This window comes from Gadus macrocephalus, chromosome 19 (assembly GCF_031168955.1).
Source record: "Gadus macrocephalus chromosome 19, ASM3116895v1".
NCBI classification, from domain to species: domain Eukaryota; kingdom Metazoa; phylum Chordata; class Actinopteri; order Gadiformes; family Gadidae; genus Gadus; species Gadus macrocephalus.
The window spans coordinates 16,794,796-16,815,063 of record NC_082400.1 but is presented as its reverse complement, the minus strand read 5'-3'; the positions used below and the strand labels follow the sequence as shown (position 1 = coordinate 16,815,063).

The 20,268-nt window shown below is 50.2% G+C and overlaps 1 protein-coding gene across 1 annotated transcript in view; it reads left to right on the top strand.

Annotated features, from left to right (window-relative positions):
- pcloa (piccolo presynaptic cytomatrix protein a) overlaps nt 1-20,126 on the top strand; it is a 38,227-nt gene extending 18,101 nt beyond the window's left edge. The window contains exons 5-13 of the mRNA XM_060039120.1: nt 2,577-6,582; nt 6,913-8,438; nt 9,645-11,703; nt 12,988-13,035; nt 13,617-13,699; nt 14,229-14,304; nt 15,352-15,480; nt 19,065-19,173; nt 19,907-20,126. Coding sequence (XP_059895103.1) covers nt 2,577-6,582; nt 6,913-8,438; nt 9,645-11,703; nt 12,988-13,035; nt 13,617-13,699; nt 14,229-14,304; nt 15,352-15,480; nt 19,065-19,173; nt 19,907-20,126 — 8,256 coding nt within the window. The remainder of the gene's footprint in view (nt 1-2,576; nt 6,583-6,912; nt 8,439-9,644; nt 11,704-12,987; nt 13,036-13,616; nt 13,700-14,228; nt 14,305-15,351; nt 15,481-19,064; nt 19,174-19,906) is intronic.
- The last annotated feature ends 142 nt before the right edge of the window (nt 20,127-20,268 follow it).

Below are 20,268 nucleotides of genomic sequence, written 5' to 3'. Positions count from 1 at the left end.
GCCCGTCACAGAGATGGAGCAGACCGAGTCCCCCGCAAAGGGCGAGGCACTCCAGAGCTCTTCGCCTCCTGCGGAGATTGTAGAAAAAGAACCAGGGGCCGGGGAAAAAGAGTCGGCTGCGGTAGAGGAAGCTTCGAGTCTGAACTCGCAGCTCCTGAACTCGGAACTCGCAGCTCCTACAGTTATACAGGCAGAAAACAGAGAGGGGGTCGAACGTGTGGCTGCCCTTCAAGAGGGGAACTTGGTTAAAGACGAAACTCGAGCGGCTCCAACAGAGCAGGCCCCGGCAGTAGTCACACTGGAAGCACTCCAAGACGTGAGCCGTGTGCAGGAGCCAGAGGGAGGAAATATAGCATCAGACAAGGGGAACGAATCTCCTGCTGAAATGAAGGTTGAGCCAGAAGTGATTACGATCCAGCCAGACAGCGCAGTCCCCGCAGCCACTGTGGACGACGCCACGGTGCTCCACGCTGTGGAGGGTCAGCCAGAGCGGACGCCAGCGCCGGCAGAGGATAAAGAAAGCACCGGGGAGAAACCGCCTGGTTTGGATGTAGAGGGGAAGGCTGAGGCTATTGCCACTGAACCCCGTGTACCCCGAGCAGCGGAAGAGACGATAGAGGAAGCAAAGGAGCTTCCGCGAACACCAGTTGAGGAGAAGCTTAGTGTAGCTCCAGCAGAGGGTGAAATGAACACGGCTGTTGACAAGGCCGCACAGGCGGAGTTAATCGACGAGAATCCACTTGAGGAGAGGTCGTCTGAGGGAGGATCTGTTGTGGGAGAGGCGTCTGAACAGTGGACAGGCGCAGAGAAGGCCCCGGATAAGATAGCGTCTGACGGAGAGCCAGCCTCAACCCCCCTCACTGAATCTGAGAGCGCCGGCCCCGTGATAGATGGAGGGAATAAAGAACTAAAAGCGTCCGCGGAGCCAGCACAGTCTGTCCCAGTTAGTCATGGGTTCTCTGAAGAAGAGAAGCGGGCAAATAATGAGCTGGAACAATGTCCACCCGCTGACCAATCCCCGGTGCAAGAATGCCCGGTAGAGATCGCCTCATTGGAGGGAACATGTGTAGCGAGAAAGCAACGCCCTTTGCTCAAAGCAGAAACCGTACGTCCGGAGGAAAATGAGAATGATGCAGAAACGATGCTTAATCCACAGAAAACCACGTCCGTCCCGCCGGAGGAAAGCATAACCAAATCTGTTGACATCGATAATTGTGGTAGTGAAGGAGAGAAAATAAAGGGGGAAGGGTCAGATCTGAATGCAGAGGCAGCGTCGTGCCCTAGTGCAGTCAGTGAGGCACAAGAACTCCACGATGTCTCTCAGAACCAGACAGTGGCGGTTAAGATAGAAACTGAAAAGCAAGAGACAAACTTGACAGGTGAAAATAACAAAGAAACACCTCGTCAAGAGTCTTTGACAGGCAGTGACGAGAGGCAGACAGAAAGCACGTCAGAGAAAGGGGAACATGCAGAGCCCAATAGCACTCTGCCGCAAATCGCTCTGTCTGAAACAGAAAAACAAGTTGAGTCAAAAGCCCACGCCGGTTACAAAATGGAGTCTGCTTCCGTAGCAGCAGCAGCTGAGAACATGTGTAGTGACAAGGAGGGGAGGGCAGAGCGTGATATCAGAGAGGACATGACTCCCCAGGACAACGAAACATCCAAGATGGTTTCCGAAAGCGTTTTAACAGCTCATGCCCCCGTAGCAGACCCTAGCCCCCCAGCCTCTGTAGTTAGTGAGCAGGAGGGAGATGGTGTCCCGACGCAGCAGAGTGCTGACACAGAGGAGCAAAGGAAGGCCGATGCTAAGCTGCCGGAAAAACCTAGTGCTGCAGAGGCGTCGGCCGAGGTGACTGTAGTACATAACACGAGTAGAGGTGTAGCTGAATCCCAGAGGCCATGCACACTGTGAATAACACTCAAATACAACAAAACAAAACCCTGTGACAATTTCAACCTCTTTCCACGCTAACAAACGCCCAATCCAGCATCCAGTCTCGTCAGCGTTTAACAAATGCATCAAATTACACCACCAGCCTACTTCCACACACGTAGGAGAAGTCTTGCAGAAGCAGGATCATTCGGTGGCTTTTCAACTTAATTTCATCCACTTAATCAACCAGGAGGCTTTATATTAGATTCAAGATTCAAGAGCTTTATTGGTCACATACATATACAAGAAATGCAGTATAATGGAAAGTGGCAGTGCCTGCAGAGATTGTGCAACATTCAAAATATTAAAATAAGGTGACAAATAGAATAAGAAATAAATTAACAATTAAAACACTTAGCCCTATATATAATAACAAATCTGTAACAGTTTAGAAATTAAAAATTTGCAAAAACAATAAATAGAGGTATTCTGTACAGTTAAAGGGACAATGATGGCATCTGTCCCCCCGCCCCCCATTCTAATATGAATTATTTCACATTTCATGATTTAATTAGTCTTTTTTGTTCTTCAAAGTAGTACTACAAATAACTAAGGGTAAAGTCAATTACATGTACATGCAATTAACATTATCCTGCCTACTATGCTGAAAAATTAACGATATTGTCTTTTTTTATTTTAACAGGATAAAGACCAGAAGAAACCTGAGGTTGTAGAAATCGCCCAGGAGATCCCTCCCACCAGTCCGTCCGACTTCGCCCGGCTGGAGAGCACTGTGCTGCCCCTCCTGGAGGCCCAGCAGGCCGGCCCACAGACCCCCGCCGGCGAGGGGAACACCGACTCCCTGAAGACCCGACGTAAACTGGAGGTGCTCCCTCTCTCGCCCGACACACCCAGCTCCGAGGACGACAGAGAGCTCTCTGAGAAGAGGGTTGCCACCGGGACGAGCACTCAGAAGAAGCTCCTGGTGCCCGACAACGTGCGAGCGGACTCCCTGGAGGACAGCAGCGAGAGCTTCGGCAAGGAGAGCCCCGTGTCCGGGGACGACGAGGACTTCATACGGAAGCAGATCATGGAGATGAGCGAGAACGAGGACGCGTCCCCGTCCGACGAGGAGAACCCGATTCGCCGAAAGATAAGAGACGACGAGAAGAAACGGTCTGAACAACAAAGGAACGCATCTGCAAAGAACAGACGCCTCCTCAAAAAGAGCTCCGTAAGCCCTGATGATGAGGAGGAAAAACCTCTCTCCGGCTCATTGGACAAGGCTGACGATGCAGCGAAAGACGATGTGACCGGACCCAAGCAAGGGGAGCCGGAGACCGGTGTAGCTGTCCGTAAATTTAGAACTATCGAGCTTAACGCAACCAGCGCCCCTATTATGATAACTCCTGATGATGGGGAGCTGGAAATGGGAAGCCTGACAGATTCGCCAGACGACCGGTCCAGAGGAGACGGATCGTCCAGCCTACACGCATCGAGCTTCACCCCGGGGACGTCCCCAACATCCGTGTCCTCTCTTGACGAGGACAGCGACAGCAGCAGTCCCAGCAACGTGCGCTCGGGAGAGGGGAAACAACACAGGAAAGCCAAACACAGACAGCCGGGACAGACGCTCCCGACCATCGAGGACTCCTCCGAGGAGGAAGAACTGCGTGAAGAGGAGGATCTCCTGAGGGAGCAGGAGAAACAGAAGGGCTCGGGAAAGAAATCCAAGAAAGACAAAGATGACCTTCGATCCCAGAGGAGGAGAGAGCGTCCCAAGACGCCCCCGAGCAATCTGTCCCCGATCGAAGACGCCTCTCCAACGGAAGAATTGAGACAAGAGGCAGAGATGGAGGAGATCCGGCGCTCCTCCTGTTCTGATTTCTCCCCGAGCATCGAATCCGATTCAGAAGGGTTTGAGATCCATGCGTCAAAGATCGCTGCGGTACAGAAAACGTATCAGCTCCCAACGTCCGTGTCCCTTCACTCTCCGACTGATGAGCAAAACGCTGACAAAACGGATACAAAGATTCTTAAAACTGCCGACGAGGCGTATGAAGAGATAATGCTGCGAGCCAAATCTCCAACGGTGGAGATTCAACCCGCCAAAGAGTCCCTGTACGGAGGCATGTTGATCGAGGACTACGCCTATGAGACTCTCATTGACAACGCAAACGCTGAGCAGGTGGTGCAGGCTAATATGGAAGTTCCGGCAGAGTCCAAAAAGCTGAGATCGCCGGACGAAGTGTACGAAGACATGATAAAGAAAAGAAAGGAGTTCATGAAGCTGGAGCAGGAATATCAAAAGATGCAGCCGGTGACAACGATGACCAAGCCCGAGATTGTGTTGCAGCCTGCCGAGAGTGTCGTCTCTAATAGCACTGCAGTCACACCGGGGAAGGATGGGAAAACATTACTGGATGCTGAGGCGGCCTACGAAGAGCTCATGAAGAAGGTCTTGACACCTGGGACCAGTCCGACCCAGCAGGACCCAGAGGCCGTACCGCGCAGGGCACTCCACCCCATCCCAGACCTCAAGGTGACACAATGCTCTTCTGGAGAATTGTCCTCAGATGAGGAGTTCATCAAAAAGGAAGAGGAGAAGAGCGCCACACCACCAGTCACTTCCTGTGCAGAGTCCGACTCTGTTATTATTGAAGTTCCACCTTTGTCCGCATCAGAACAGACGCCACAAACGAATGCTGTTTCATCCCAATCAGATATTGTAGATCTGTCCTGCGCCACGCCCACACCAGCACCCCCTGTGCTGGTCAGTGCGTCTCCCTTGTCCACTGTTCCCCAGTACACAGCCACTGTTCCCAGCATAGTGTCAACTGCCCCACCGGTACCCCCCAAGCCACACATCCTTCGCCGGGGTAATTCTCAGGAAAAAACAGATTCATCATCCACGTCTCCTCTGCCACCCCCCACTCAGCCAAAACCCACAGTATTCCCCAGGAAACCTCCAGTTCCACTTCCACCTCAAGCCCCGGTCTGTCCCATCAGGCCAGAACCCTTGGCCACCACTACAGACCAAGCTGCACGATACCCAGTGGCACCAACGTATAAGCCTCATGTTCCTCCTCCAGTTCCCCCAAAACCATCCATGCCTACCGGGGGTGGGCCTAGTCACAGACCAGGGGATGGTGCCAAACCACCGATTGCACCAAAGCCTAACTCTCAGCCTCCATCCCCTGCCCATGTCCACTATCCACCTAGACCCACTGCATTTTCCTCAGACCCTGTAGATGTAGCCCTAAATCTGAGTCCCTCGACTGAAAACAAGTTCTTTCACTCCTCACCTTCTTCACCAAGGTACGCGAGCAATCTTCGTGACACATATGTGGTCATTACACTCCCCTCTCAACCCAATTCCCCGGTCGAAGGGATCTCAACCCAAGCCCCATCTAGTCCTGGTCCAGTCTCCCCTTTAAGACATGGTCAACAGTCATATCCTCAACCATATCCACCCCAAACACAAACCACTAGGGTGCCCCTGGCATACACAAGGGTCACAGAGTCCATAGAAAGCCAGGAGATCTGTGGCCTGGACAAGCATGTCTCTAGTTCTTGTCATATTATCGAGGCTATATCTGCCTCAGCACAACCTCCAGCGGCTCTGCCTAACGTTGTATCTCAGGTGGTCAAAACAGAAGTCCAAAGAACTACCGTATCTGTTGTCCATGAAAGAACACCTCCCCCAATGCCATCTCCGAGGGCCAACGGTGTTCCGATCTCAATGGAGAAGCCAAAAACCCAACCGCCTGGACAGAACGGACAGGCCTACCAGCATTGTGAGGTGGTCGATCTTAGAACTATGAAAGAAGAACCAGGAAGTGACATGAAAGGTGTGGACCTGTCTTCTGGCACGGATTGCAGGCGGCAGTCCTTTACATCCAGCGACGTCGGTAGTCGTCAGACAAGTGCAGTGCAGCCCTCGGTGGTCAACCTCAGTGCCGAATCGTCCACTGTCTCTATTGTCACTGACAGCATCACCATCGTGACCTGTGCGGCGACAATCCAGCGCTACGACAGTTTGGACACCTATGCTACTACAGCGCCTCTCCAGCTGACAAAAAACAAAGCATTCGAGCCCATGTCTCAGATCGTGTTTCGTCCTATCAGTGCTCAGCCTACGACCGCATCCAATGTGGAGATCCCAATCAACCTTTCAGTGGGATCAGGCACCAGTGCAACGTTCCAGGCCCCACCAGTCACCATGGCCCCCATGCCAGCTCAGAGCTGTGTATCTGCGAATGGTTTGATCACGGGCACAGCGACGTTCGCAGGGGCTGTGGACCTTAGCACCACCAAACCATTCAACACTTTGGTATCGGTAGACACAACTTCATCAGAGATTGTCACCGCAGTCATGGCAGAGGACGACGGCAAACCCGTGGATCTAACGGCAGGGAGAAGGTCTGCATGCTGCGATGTTGTCTACAAACTGCCATTCGCAGGGAGCTGCACAGCTCAGCAGCCCACCACACCCTTACCCGAAGACCGCTTCGGATATCGAGACGACCACTATCAGTACGACCGCTCACCCTATGGCATGAGAGGGTTTGGGGGAATCAAACCGTCGATGTCGGACACTAACCTGGCAGAAGCTGGGCTTTTCCTTTACAAGAGCAAGAACAGTTATAATTTCAACGTCACCACAGAAGGCGCGGTAGATCTTACCTCAGCAAAGGGTTCCGACACAGGTCAGTGCTGCGACATCGCCGACCTCTCGCTGAAATGTTATTTTCAGCTCCACCAGCTGATTCATGGCTAAATCATGTGGCTTTTTTTTTTTCACTTTTTTCATTTCTCATCCTGATTTGCATGGACATTCAATCATTTTTTTTTTTTTTATATATATTTTTGCATGTCTCTGCAAGCTTTTTGCATATTGTTTGGGCATGTCATGCTGTGTTTTTTTTTTTCTTTTTTCCATTTTTGATTTCGGTATCCATCGGCATGCAATCACCTCCTCCAACCTTAAGACTGTCTGAATCGTTTCGTCCACAATTTATGTTTTTGACTTTTGACAGGTGAAGCAGTGGACTACTCCAGGAAAGGGGCCTATGCAGGCATGACAATCCCACCCTACTCCCAGGCCCTGGTCACCGGTGCCGCTGGCACCATCTTTGGAACCAACACTGTTCTGAGGTCATCCAATGGGGTGGTCTATTCTTCAGTCTCGGCACCGATCCCCTCTACATACGCCATCACCACCCAACCCGGCTCAATCTTCAGCACTACATACAACAACACCATGCACACCAGTGACACCATGCCGTCCCTCTCCAACCTCGAAACTCTGCCACTCAAACGGTCCCAGAGCTTCATCTCCAGCCTGTCGGCCGGCGATATGGAGGATGTGCCCCTCAACCTGGAGCTCTCAAAGGACGGCAGCCTCAGTGCTGCTGATGTGGTCTCCAGGGCGTTGACGTCCCTGTCCCTGGACAGCTACACCGACGCGTCCCTGGAAGCCATCGCTGCCTCCCTGGAGGCCCTGTCCTCCCCCATGGTGCCCGGCGACGGCCAGTACCAGGCGGAGCGCGAGCGCCTGGAGATGGAGAAGCTCAAGCAGCAGCGCCTGGCGGAGGACCTGGAGTGGGAGCGACAGGAGATCCAGCGGTTCCGCGAGCAGGAGCAGATGCTGGTTCAGAAGGAGCTGGAGGAGCTGCAGTCCATGAAGCAGCACATCCTGGCCCAGCAAGAGGAGGAGAGGCAGGCGCACCTCATGCTGCAGAAGGAGACCTACGCCCAGCAGCAGCAACAGTTGGAGCAGATCCAGAGGCTCCAAGGGCAGCTCCGCATGCAGCTGGAGGAACAAAAGATCCGGCAGATGTACCCTGGGGGAGAGGTCCCGGGACATGGTCCACAGGAGGCCATCGTGATCGGGCCCGATGGCACCATACTGGCCCGCAAGATCACAGATAGTGGATGCCAGACGGATGAAGAGGACGATGCAGTGAGCAAAGCGTACACAGCTGGCAGGAAGAAGAAGAGCGTCAAAAAGGGCGTGGATAGTTGCGTGCAGACGGACGATGAAGATCAAGACGAATGGGAGGAGCAGAACAGGGCCAGACGAAGCAGACCTCGCACCTCACGGGGAGATAGGGGCGGGCAGTCGGAGATGACTCTGCAGGCCCACACAGAGATCAGTATACAGACCGACGCGGAGGGGAACATACGAATGGACACCAGGATGGAGCTCTCAGACTCCGAGAGGACCTCCCCGAAGAGGCGCCCCACTCCCTTAGAGATCGGCCAGTCGGCCAACCTCAAAGCCGACCCTTCTGCTCTTCAGGCCCCCAAATCCCCCAAAGTCCTCTACTCCCCGATATCTCCCTGTGTATCCCCCAGCAAATCCCTGGAGTTTGTGTCCTATGAAAACACACTGGGCGATACAAGCCCTCAGAAGCTGCGAGGGGATCCATCTTATGTCTCCCCAGCAGCAAGCCCAAGGGGACCCAAGGCCATGCAGAGGTCTCTGTCTGACCCCAAGCCCATGAGCCCGACGGGGGAGGAAAGAGTCTCGTCTGGCACACAGCATGGGGACGGCTTCACAGTGAGTATTGTAACCCTCAGATCACATTGTACAAATAATCTTTTTGTTAGGAAATTGTCGTACGCGCTGGCTAAAGGATACATTACGTTATGTATTCATGTTTGAGCTTTGGCATGAGGGACAAAACGAATTATAATGAAAAATATAACACAAATTACTTCCTAGAGCAGTGGTGTTTTTCTCTGGTCTGGTATGAATGCCGTGGGCTTTTTTTCATCTAAATTAATATGATGATCCACTCATAGCCTTGCCCCTTCAAAAGCTAACCAAATCATTTATATTGGCCTTTAGCTGCAAAGGAACATTTCAATTTTCATTACATATTTCTCTGCCATACTGAATATTGGTTGTTGGAATATTTCTCTTGTGCTCTGTAATGCTACACATGTATTCCCTCACATTTCATACTGCAATGAAAAGTATTACTTGTTACACATATTGTTATATACATTTTATCTATCCAGTATTTAAACTAAATATTTTCCCAGATACACATTCTGAGGACCCAACTAGATCTTCCTAGCCTTTTTTAAAGATGTTTATGCCTGGCTCATTCAACGTTGGTAACCCCCATACAAAATATGGACTGGCCAATGAAAAAGAGTTTGCAAGAAAATGTTGAACGGACAGATCAGTGGGCTTTAATGTTATACATTACTTTTCGAAATACATTTTTAATATTGTAGTCCAGTAACAAGTGTGTACAGTGTGTAACATTTACTAAGCAGCTTATGGGTGGTCAACAACTACCTTTTGAAGTCAGAGCATGTTTGGCTTATTGTAATACAAGGCATTGATAGATTCAAAGTGATTCATGTTATATATTTCAATATAACATTTATATTATTACGTTTATTAGATGATCATATAATACCATGCAATTTAAATCATAGCTGGTTAAAGCAACACACAGTACAGGATGACTGAGGGGCGGACTCAGGAGTGGTTACTAGGGTGTTCTCAGCAGGATTATTCTGGTTCCGAGAATGATCCCAGCCTACCTGTCAATTGGAGACGATGCCTTACTTCTTTCAACACCTTAATGCCCATTAACAAACTTAAGCATGAGTTGCTTTAGATTTGTAATAAGGGACCTCCTAAGTAGCAAAATAGTAGATATCCAAAATACTCATTGCTACTGCAAAGACCACTGCGAAATTGCCTTCTTATTCATAATTATTTCTCCATCCTTCTTCCTCACCGAAGGGTAAGGGCTCGGGGGTCACGCCCACCGGCACTCAGAAGAAGGTGAAGCGCACGCTACCGAACCCGCCCTCAGAGGACGAGTCCGCCGCCAGCGGCCAGACGGCGTACACCACCGGCTCCGCCCGCCGCCGGATGTGCCGCAACTCCAACCTGGCCCGCGCCAAAATCCTGCAGGACATCGACCGGGAGCTGGACCTGGTGGAGCGGGAGTCGTCCAAGCTGCGCAAGAAGCAGGCGGAGCTGGACGAGGAGGAGAAGGAGATCGACGCCAAGCTCCGGTACCTGGAGATGGGGATCAACCGCAGGAAGGACGTCCTGCTGATCGAGCGGGAGAAGCGGGAGCGCGCCTACCTGCAGAGCGTGGCCGAGGACCGGGACTACATGTCGGACAGCGAGGTCAGCAACATCCGCGACACGCGAGGCGGCTGTGGGGACGGCGAGGACGAGGACCTCGTGGTCCACGGCCTGGAGCGTCCGCGGACGGCGCCGCAGTCGGAGCTGGAGGAGTTTGTTCCTCCGCAGACCAAACACGAATACTCAAAATACTCCCAGTACCAATACCCTCAGACCCATTACCAGTCCCTCTACCAGGCCCCCCAGGCCTACCAGTCCCAGTCCATCTACTCCTCCGTGCCCTCCCTCACCAGCGCCCAGCAGCAGAGCTACCACCAGATGCTCCTCATCCAGCAGAAGGCGGCAAGGCAAGCGGCCCTCCTCTCGGAGCTGGACGCGACCAAATACAGCGTGGTCAGCCGCCAGCCTGACCCCACCTCCTCCGCCTTCCTCGGAGTAAAGTACGACAAGTACGGGAACCACCTGGACCTCCGGGCCCTCGAGAGCGGCAGCATGGCCGGGAGCCCCATGTCAGCCATCTCCGACTCCTATTACACCGACGTGGACCACCACACGCCCCGCAGCTACATGCTGCTGGAGGACGCCGCCGAACTGGCCAAGGGCACCGCAGGCCTGTCGTCCTCCTACAGCCTGGCCGAACGGGAGCTGGCCAAGGCGGAGAAGCTCCTGCGGAGGAGCGCCGCGGACCTGTGCTCGGCCGACTACCTGGGGTCCACCTCGAGGCTCCACACCTACGGGAAGACCCCCGACGAGGACGACCCCATGGAGGAGCCCTACGAGCTGAAGCTCCTCAAGCAGCAGCTGAAGCAGGAGTTCCGTCGGAGCGCGGGCGGGACAGAGAGCCTGGAACAGCTGACGGGGCTCTCCCATCACTACTACTCGCCGAACTCCAGCCTCTCCGGCTACTCCCAGAGACAGTACCCGAAGACGGACAAGTACAGCATCAGCCGGCTCACTCTGGAGAAGCAGGCAGCGAAGCAGCTCCCGGCGTCCATGCTGTACCAGAAACAGAAGCCGACGCTGGTGGAACCCAAGAGCTCCGCCAAGTATTCCTCCATCACCGACGGCCGAGGTCTGGACACGGACTACAATTACCTCGGGTCGACCAGCGCGTCGGCGAGGTCCAGCCGGCTGCTGCAGGACGAGATCACGTTCGGCCTGCGTAAGAACATCGCCGAGCAGCAGAAGTACCTCGGCTCCACGCTGGGCGCCAACCTGGCCGGTTCCCTCAACATGGGCCAGAGCCTGGGCCTGGACTCCGCCTACCCCAGCGGCAGCCGCTCTAGACCGGCTTCCAGGCCGACGTCGTGCTACGGCCTGGATCTGTCCCTCAAGAGGGACCCGTCCAACTCGTCCCTGAGGCTGAAGGGTGACGGGGAGGCCTCCGGGGACATGTCCCTCTACCAGACGCCCTCCGGTCGCACCAAGCCCACCAGCCTTCCCATCGTGCAGAGCGGGAGAGGCCGGATTCCGATCGTGGCGCAGAACTCCGAGGAGGAGAGTCCGCTGAGTCCCGTGGGCGAGCCGATGGGCATGGCGAGGGCGTCGGCCGGACCGCTGCCGCCCATCGCGGCCGACTCCAGGGACCAGTTCGGCTCCTGCCTGTCCCTGCAGGAATCCGGGCAGCAGCACATCAGAGAGGAGCCGACCAGGGGGAGGAACTACGCCCTGCTGGACGACCAGAGCAACATGTCGGACAACGAAGGTAACAAACGCCCCGATGGGGACCGCACCCGGGGGGAACGTCTGTCGTTGGGACTTTGGGGGAGTGGCTTGTATTGCATGCAGTCGGTACTCTGTGCTACTACCGGTGTGTCGTTGTGGATCTTTGTGGCGCTACTGTCTGCATGCGTATGCTGTTTTTCCAATGTTTGTGTCGTTTCATTAACTGTAAGCTGTTCTGTCCACGTTTTTGTCTTATCTGTCGTCATTATGTTTTGAATAGATCTCGATTAATTGCTTGCTGTTCTTACTTTGTGTTCGCTCCCGTTCTTGATGGTTTGCTTGAATGTGTGCATGCATGTGTTGGGCTTTTATATGTGTTGTGCGGTTGTTCAAAAAAGCATTCTTGCGTCTTGTTGATGATCCAAACAACAAATAAATTGTTGTGTGAGGCGCATCACCTTCTTGTATCGTGCGCGTGCTATCATCTGTAGAATCATTTGAAATGAAAGCTTAACTTATGCATTTAGATTTCATGCTTGTAAAGTGTATACAGAACGTTAAGAGTAAACTGAATCACACGCCGCTTAAACTCATCTCATCGTTAATCAATTGAAATGTTTTTAACATTAAAACAAGTGCCTCCCCAAACATACACATTCATTGGCACCGTTCCTTGAAATCAGAACTTGATGGTTGAATATGAAAAATTTATGCAATTTATACTATACATTTAGATGATATCTCTATATTCGTAGTATATCTCTATATTCGTAAGTATGTAAATAGCACTTGACTTGATTATTGATAGCACTTTAGACTCATGTCTATATTTTCCTAGGCTGTAAGGGGCTCTGTTTGTGTTATATAACTTAAGGTGGCGATAACAAACCCGATTGTAATGTCTTGCATGTCTTGTGTTCCACATTTCTAATTGCATGCCCCAAGATCAATCTGAATAAATACAAAATGAATGTTGAACTTGCATGCCTTTTTTGTGGCTAATTGCATGGGGATATATTTGTATATGTTTTATGTACCTTTATTTTAGGAATACTGCAGTGAGTGTCTCTCATTCCGATTTATAGACATGTAGACACCTTCATGTATTCATGTATAACATTAGCCTACAATTTGAGTTATCTACAGAGACCCAGAAATAGGAAAGTTGAATAGGAAAGAAGACTCAACACATGAAGAAAGTTAATATAAGTAAAATCAGTAAAACAAAACTTCTAAACTGTATTATAATGTCTTATTTTATTAAAGTTTTGTCACAATAATGGCAAGTAATTTTGTTACATCAACCAATGTGCCTTGCTTCCAGCTCTGAGTGCCTCGATGATGGCTTTAAACAGAGACGATTCAGCCAACGGTACAGTATTACTTTCATTTTATAATCTCTCAGAGGATTCCCAGGTTATTAACTTAACTCCTTAAAATGAGGGCTTTATGTTCAGGGTTGGAACCGGTTGACAGATACATCTACATTTAAATATATATCCCATTTAAGTTCTAACATTCATGTCAAAAACCAGAAATTATGAAATTAAAGTGCACATACACACCGTTTGGGTGACATGCACGGTGTATATATAAACTGAAACTACCGTAATAATACATTTAACCTTTATGCTTCATACCCAGCATTCAGACGTGTGTTTTTACCTCTGATGAATAACCCACAACGTCATTCTGTGGCTCTAGTCTAGTGGATACTTGATGAAAGCGTAGATATTAAGCTAAATATATTTTCATTTTCTGCTGGGACACAGCCCCCAAAGTCCTGACTTTGATGAATCCCAAACATATTCCCAAGACGGCCATTACCAGAAACCATTCTCCCTGAAAGGGCTCGCCAAATAAAACAGCACTTACTGCCGGTATAGGGAGACCGACCCGGGTTTGAGATGGAGTTTTAAAGGGATCTCTCTTTGCGCTTGTCTTCTCCTGAAGCCTACCACCTGAGACGGGAGGGGGCTGACTGGTACGACAAACCCAGAGACGGCTGCTTAGAGAACAGCCAAGAGAGGAGACAGGTGAGGCTGGACCGACACACACACACACACACACACACACACACACACACACACACACACACACACAGCCAAGCTGTTTACGTGAGCAACTGGAGCCCTACAGGAAACACATTTTTTGTCTTTCAGTTTTGTTTCCTGTTCTTGTTTTGGTTTCTTGCTCACTATGAATCGCCTTGGGATCATTGAAAGGTGCTTTATAAATCAAATGTATTATTTATAAGTGGTCAGGGGTGAGGACAAGCCGGAAAATTTGGTTGGAACCCCATACATTTGTTTAGTCAATCTCGAAGCATCTTGGAGCTAGATGCCTAACCCCTAGCTGTACGTCATAACATCACGATGCTTAATGGTAAATACCTTCACAAATATTATAATCCGACATATCCGTATGGAGTCTGTGTGTGCGCACACACACACACACACACACACACACACACACACACACACACACATACACACACACGCACACCCCTATAAGCGTCTAACCCTGTGTAGGGAGTTGTGCTGAATGTGCTTGTGTGTCCCCCAGGGTAAAGGGCCGTACTACCCCTTCCCCCACCTCCACGTCAAACTGCAACGGGACCCCAAGGACCGCATGACGTCAGGTGAACACACGCTGGGTTCCTCCGATCATGACTGAATCCTTTTGTAATCAATACACCGGGTGTGTGTAGCCCGACACTATACGGCAGTTAAAGGGTCATTGATGAGGATAAATGCTTTTGCCTGAATGCACCACCGTATCCTCCAGTTTACCTTTGGGCTGTTAAAGCTGGCAGGCATTACATCTCCTGGCTCTGTTGCTCACTTGGCTCATCTCACACTAACACACATCAGTTCCTGCCATGCTTAAAATGGCGTCTTCTTCACAGACGCAATTAGCGCACAGCCCACAACAATGAGAAGTGTTTTGTTTTTGAGGGCCGGGGTGCTGAAAATGACTCATTTGATCCTTTAATAAAATGAGCACAGTCCTTTATTTTCGCAGCATGTGTTGGGTCTGTTCTGCCTCAGCCCAGCCGGGGGGGGGGGGGGGGGGGGCAGGGGGGGTGGGGGGTTCTGCTAACCGGATTACTGAGAGGGGGTAGATAAGGCCTGGGTGTTTTAGATGCAGTCTCAGCCTCTGTGTGTATTCACTGTGTCATCCGTTCTGTGTCATCGAAGGCAGTGTTTGTATGTGTGTGTGAGAGAGAGAGAGAGAGAGAGAGAGAGAGAGAGAGAGAGAGAGAGAGAGAGAGAGAGAGAGAGAGAGAGAGAGAGAGAGAGAGAGAGAGAGAGAGAGAGAGAGAGGGGGAGAGAGAGAGAGAGAGAGGGGGGGGGGTAGAGGGAAATGAGAGAAGGGGTCGAGAGAGAGAGAGAGAGAGAGAGGGGGGGGGTAGAGAGAGAGAGGGGGTAGAGGGTAATGAGAGAGAGAGAGAGAGAGAGAGAGAGAGACGGAGAGAGTGAGAGAGAGAGAGAGAGAGGAGGGAAAAGAGAGAGAGAGAGAGAGAGAGAGAGAGAGAGAGAGAGAGAGAGAGAGAGAGACGGAGAGAGTGAGAGAGAGAGAGAGAGAGAGAGAGAGAGAGAGAGAGAGAGAGAGAGAGACTATCACTGTCACTATGATCAATCTACCCACCACCCGGTCTCTCAGTACCTCTCTCTGTCCCCGGGAGCAGGTAACGGACTGGGGCTCCGCCTGGTGGGGGGGAAGGAGGTCCCGGGGGGCCACGGAGACATCGGGGCGTACGTGGCCAAGGTCCTGCCCGGCGGCCCGGCCGAGCAGACCGGGAAGATTCTAGAAGGTGAGGCGCCTCACACACCAGGGGGCTTGGGTTACCGATGTGATATAATAAGGCCATTGCCTTCCCTGATTTGTATTTGCTCAATCCGGTGAACTTTATTGTACTTTATTGATCCAAGACACTAAATTAAGGTGCCAAGTACTGGAGAGTAGTAGAATAAAAAACGGATAGAAATTGAAGACAAATGATGCATAAAATACATAGAATAGTTGAAGAAATATGTATGCAGAAGAAAATGTTTACACATCCATAACATATTACATATTATACTTTGTCGTGTAGACGGTGGTGTACAATCTTTGCGCTTCTCTTTTTCCAAACAACTCATATTGAACGCGTTTCCTTGCATTTGAAACCACCTTTGATTGACAGTCACAGACGGCTGTGAGTTTGACAGAGGCTCATTTGCATGTACGCTCAGTGCCTTCTGGCGATAACCAATCAGGTGAGGAGAGAAAAGGAGCCGTTGACAGTAACCTCCGGGGGTTTAATACGATAAAAATAAGGTCAAATGAAATACGCTTGTGCTCCTTCCGAAGCGCATGGCTCTGATGAGTGAACCCAGGAGGGTTCTGTAGCATAGTGCACCTCCTGGAACCCTAAGTATGCCACTGAAATAGGTCTAAGATCCACAAAGTTATTTACTTTTAGTGCCATTTAGCGTGCACCTTCCCACACAACTAACCTGTTCCCACCGCCCACACCGACGATGGCCCAGGAAAATAACAACTGCACCCTTTATTGACAGCAACACAATAAAAGTGGCATTGATCGACACAAAAGTGTTGCAGGCTATAAATTAATACAATTGGCTGTAAATGAGAGAAGGACATACACTCTGCCACAAGCGTACGTACAGAATATTAAAGAGGTTTGGATTGTCTCCCTCGGGTTGATACTAGGTAAAGGGCCACGACTGCACCCCCACCCTAGCAGTTGGTATAGTCCACTGGGCCGGGTGGTAGGCTTGGATCTATCTCTCATATGATGTCATCTGAGTGGACACGACCACGTTGGATGTTTAACGGGCGTCCTCAGCGGTCAACGCGTGTTTCAGCAGACGCTAGTTCAGACGACAGTTCATCATGTGGATGAGACGTGTTTAAAATGTAGCACTGGACAGACACAAAGTGAACGAATCAACTGAAATGGCGACGGCAACTGAAATGAATCCTCCATGAACGTCGTTGCTTCAACACATTAAACACTTACGGACGTTTAACAACGTTCAAACACAGCTGGGATCCGATTGGCCGTGCTTCAAGGGGATTCACATGTTTGGGAAAAACTTTGAAAGCAGCTTTGAGCGTAGCATCAAGGCTAGGTCCGGCTCCAACGCTGGTCTCCATGGGAACACATTGGTCCCGCCGGCCGGGCCGAAGCCCGTCGTGTGTTGGCCGCGTTGGGGCGGGTCTCTCTCCGGCCTCTCCGTACGGCCGGCCCTGCTGGGGCCTGGAGCTGTGTGGTGGAGCACACGCAGGAAGGCGGAAGCTGCCGACCAATCAAAAGCTGCGTAGGGGGCAATCCATCTGTCCCCACACTACGGGGGATGGATGGATTTAGCGACGTTTGTATGTGTGTGTGTGTGTGTGTGTGTGTGTGTGTGTGTGTGTGTGTGTGTGTGTTGGTGAGTGTGTGTGTGTGTGTGTGTGTGTGTGTGTGTGTGTGTGTGTGTGTGTGTGTGTGTGTGTGTGTGTGTGTGTGTGTGTGTGTGTGTGTGTGTGTGTGTGTGTGTGTTGGTGTGTGTGTGTGTGTCTGTGTTGGTGAGTGTGTGTGTCGGGTGTGGGCGATTCTTCCCTTCTCCTTTTTCTATTTATTTTGCGCTCCCTTCATCACTCCCTCTGGCGATCCACAATACTCATCCATTCTGTGATTTTATCTCTGGTCCTTCTTCATCAAACCCCTTCATCAAACCCCGCCCAGCTGTCCTAAGTGTCTTGTTTTCCAACTAAACGTACCCAATCACTTATTGCATCATTTTACCTCATTCTTTGTATTTATTCAGATCTTTTCATTGCTTTGCGACTTTGCCCAATTCAACAGAGCCATCCTACTGTGTAAAGATGATTCTGTGTATTTTATATCATTTCTTTCCTGATCCGTAATCCCGTTTAGTCCAGTTTTAGCCCATAGACACGTCACCGTCTAATAATAGCAGGATAATAATGCTATTAGTTTGTTTCTGGGGGCCAGTTGGATATCGCGGTGGAGAGGATGACTCAGGGTTTTCACACCTCCACAGACAGGTCCATTGTGAGGAGCTCTGTGAGGAACAGGACGCTGTGAACACTAGGAACAGAGACCGAGTGGACCCCGAGATTGTCAAGTTGGAGGTCATTAATTATTCCCAGACGAGTGATTAGCGTAACAAAAAGGACTGGAGAGCAAACTGACTCAAAAGGGACTAAATTCATTTATTTTCTCTTACGTTTTTAAATAGAATAAATCGTTTTAAAAATATATATGGAAAAATACATTTATATTGACATTTACATTTGGGGCATATAACTATTATTAACGCTTTTATCCAAAGTGACTAACGATAAATACATTTGTCAGAAGTAGGAGGCACAACAATATGTCACTGAATATCGTAAAGATAGTCATAGAAGTGACAAGCACCTACAATTGCTTAGGTTAATATGTACACATAAAATATGCACTCAAAAAGCCAAAAAGAGAGAAATTCAATATTAATGCAACAGTCAATTAAAACATTGTAGACGGTTGAGTTACACCTTCTACTGCAGTGTACCGTTGAAACCAGCAGCATGTAGCACTCAGCCATGATGCTGTCCCATACACAGCTCGGCAGCTGGTGCGTAAGCCCAGGACCTTCTTGGGAAGCTGTTTCAACCTGTGTAAGTGGACGTGTGAACACCGTGTGCTGTGGCTGTGTGGGTTTGCTGTGTTGTGCTGACTCTGACCCTATGAGCAACTCGTCTCAAACTCAACCTTCGCTAGAAGACACCCGCCAATGTTGAACTTTGAATGCAAATGAGAAAGAAAATATTTTGTCAATATTTGGCTTCTTTTACTTATAACTAAGGGTGCCCTGTTTGAAACAAAGCTCGTTCTGAACTTGGCAGGGATTTTACACTTTAATACTTTCTTCTTCATTTTGAGGCAAAAACTCTTCAAAGTGAATATGCTGAAGAAACCTTTGAGAGACAAGTTCAAAGCGCTTAACAAGTCTCTTTTAAAAACTCTTTTATCCTTTCAGAACTTCATGGAATCATCCCTTAATAGGAGTGTGCTGTGTGTTTTTCTCAGAAAATAGTTTTTTTTAGATTTGTATGAAATTGGAAAGGAAAAGATTCACTCTATCCTTGTTACTCCACTTAATATTGTAATGCGATGCCATCCTCTTGTACACCAATTTACATCTATTGATATTTTTATTTTTGTAGTTTGAAAACCCCATCTGGGGACAGGAAGGTAAATGAACATTAGCTCCAAGTACTAAGACGCCGTGCATCCAACAAAGGGTTTCCCGCGGCCATCGGACACTGACCTCAGCGTGTTGCAACGCCCTCCCTGGAGGTGTGCACCTGTCAGGCCTCTCACCCGGGTGTGTGTTACAGGAATGCAGGTCCTGGAGTGGAACGGCGTTCCTCTGACGGGGAAGACCTACGAGGAGGTCCAGGGCCTGGTGGGGCCGCAGTGCAGCGACGCAGAGCTGTGTGTCCGTCTGTAGGTCCACCTCCCTCCCTCCCTCTCTCCCCCAAACCTCACCCTCTGTGTCCGTCTGTAGGTCCACCTCCCTCCCTCCCTCCCTCCCCCAAACCTCACCCTCTGTGTCTGTCTGTAGGTCCACCTCCCTCCCTCCCTCCCTCCCTCTCTCCCCCAAACCTCACCCTCTGTGTCCGTCTGTAGGTCCACCTCCCTCCCTCCCTCTCTCCCCCAAACCTCACCCTTTGTGTCCGTCTGTAGGTCCATCTCTCTCCCCCCGCGTCCCCACCAAAACCTCACCCTCTATGTGTCTATCCTTGTTCACACACACATGCGCGAGCACACACACACACACACACACACACACACACACACACACACACACACACACACACACACACACACACACACACACACACACACACACACACACACACATATTCATGAAGATAGACCTCAAAAGCAAGTTGTGCGGTAGCTTCTCAATGCAGTTCACTGATAGCATAGCGAGGCTGTAAAACTTCAACATACCAATACTCCTGATACTCCAGAACATGATGGCGTTTATGTTATGGTTATGTACTCAACTTTGTCACAATCCTTAAATCCTTTGAATAACTCTCTCTCTCTCTCTCTCTCTCTCTCTCTCTCTCTCTATCTCTCTCTCTCTCTCTCTCTCTCTGTCTCTCTCTCTCTCTCTCTCTCTCTCTCTCTCTGTCTCTCTCTCTCCCCCTTCCCTATGTCTCTCGCCCAGCGATCTGAACATGCTTGCGGACACAGACAGCTCTCAGCACCTGGACATTCAGGAGCACCCCAAAGGTGAGAGGACCTGGCCTGGCTCTCAATATATACTCAATGTCTCTCTCTCTCTCTCTCTCTCTCTCTCTCTCTCTCTCTCTCTCTCTCTCTCTCTCTCTCTCTCTCTCTCTCTCTCTCACTCTCTCTCCTATGATCTGTTAACCTTAACATGTTAACTCGTCTGTTGCCCCTCTTCCTACTAGTCTCTGATTGTCGTTCATTTTATTCCCTCTTTTTAATTTTTCATGGCCGCTCTTCTTAGATTCATTGAATCCCTTCTAGTCCTTGCTTGTGTATAATATATGTGACCTATTTTTT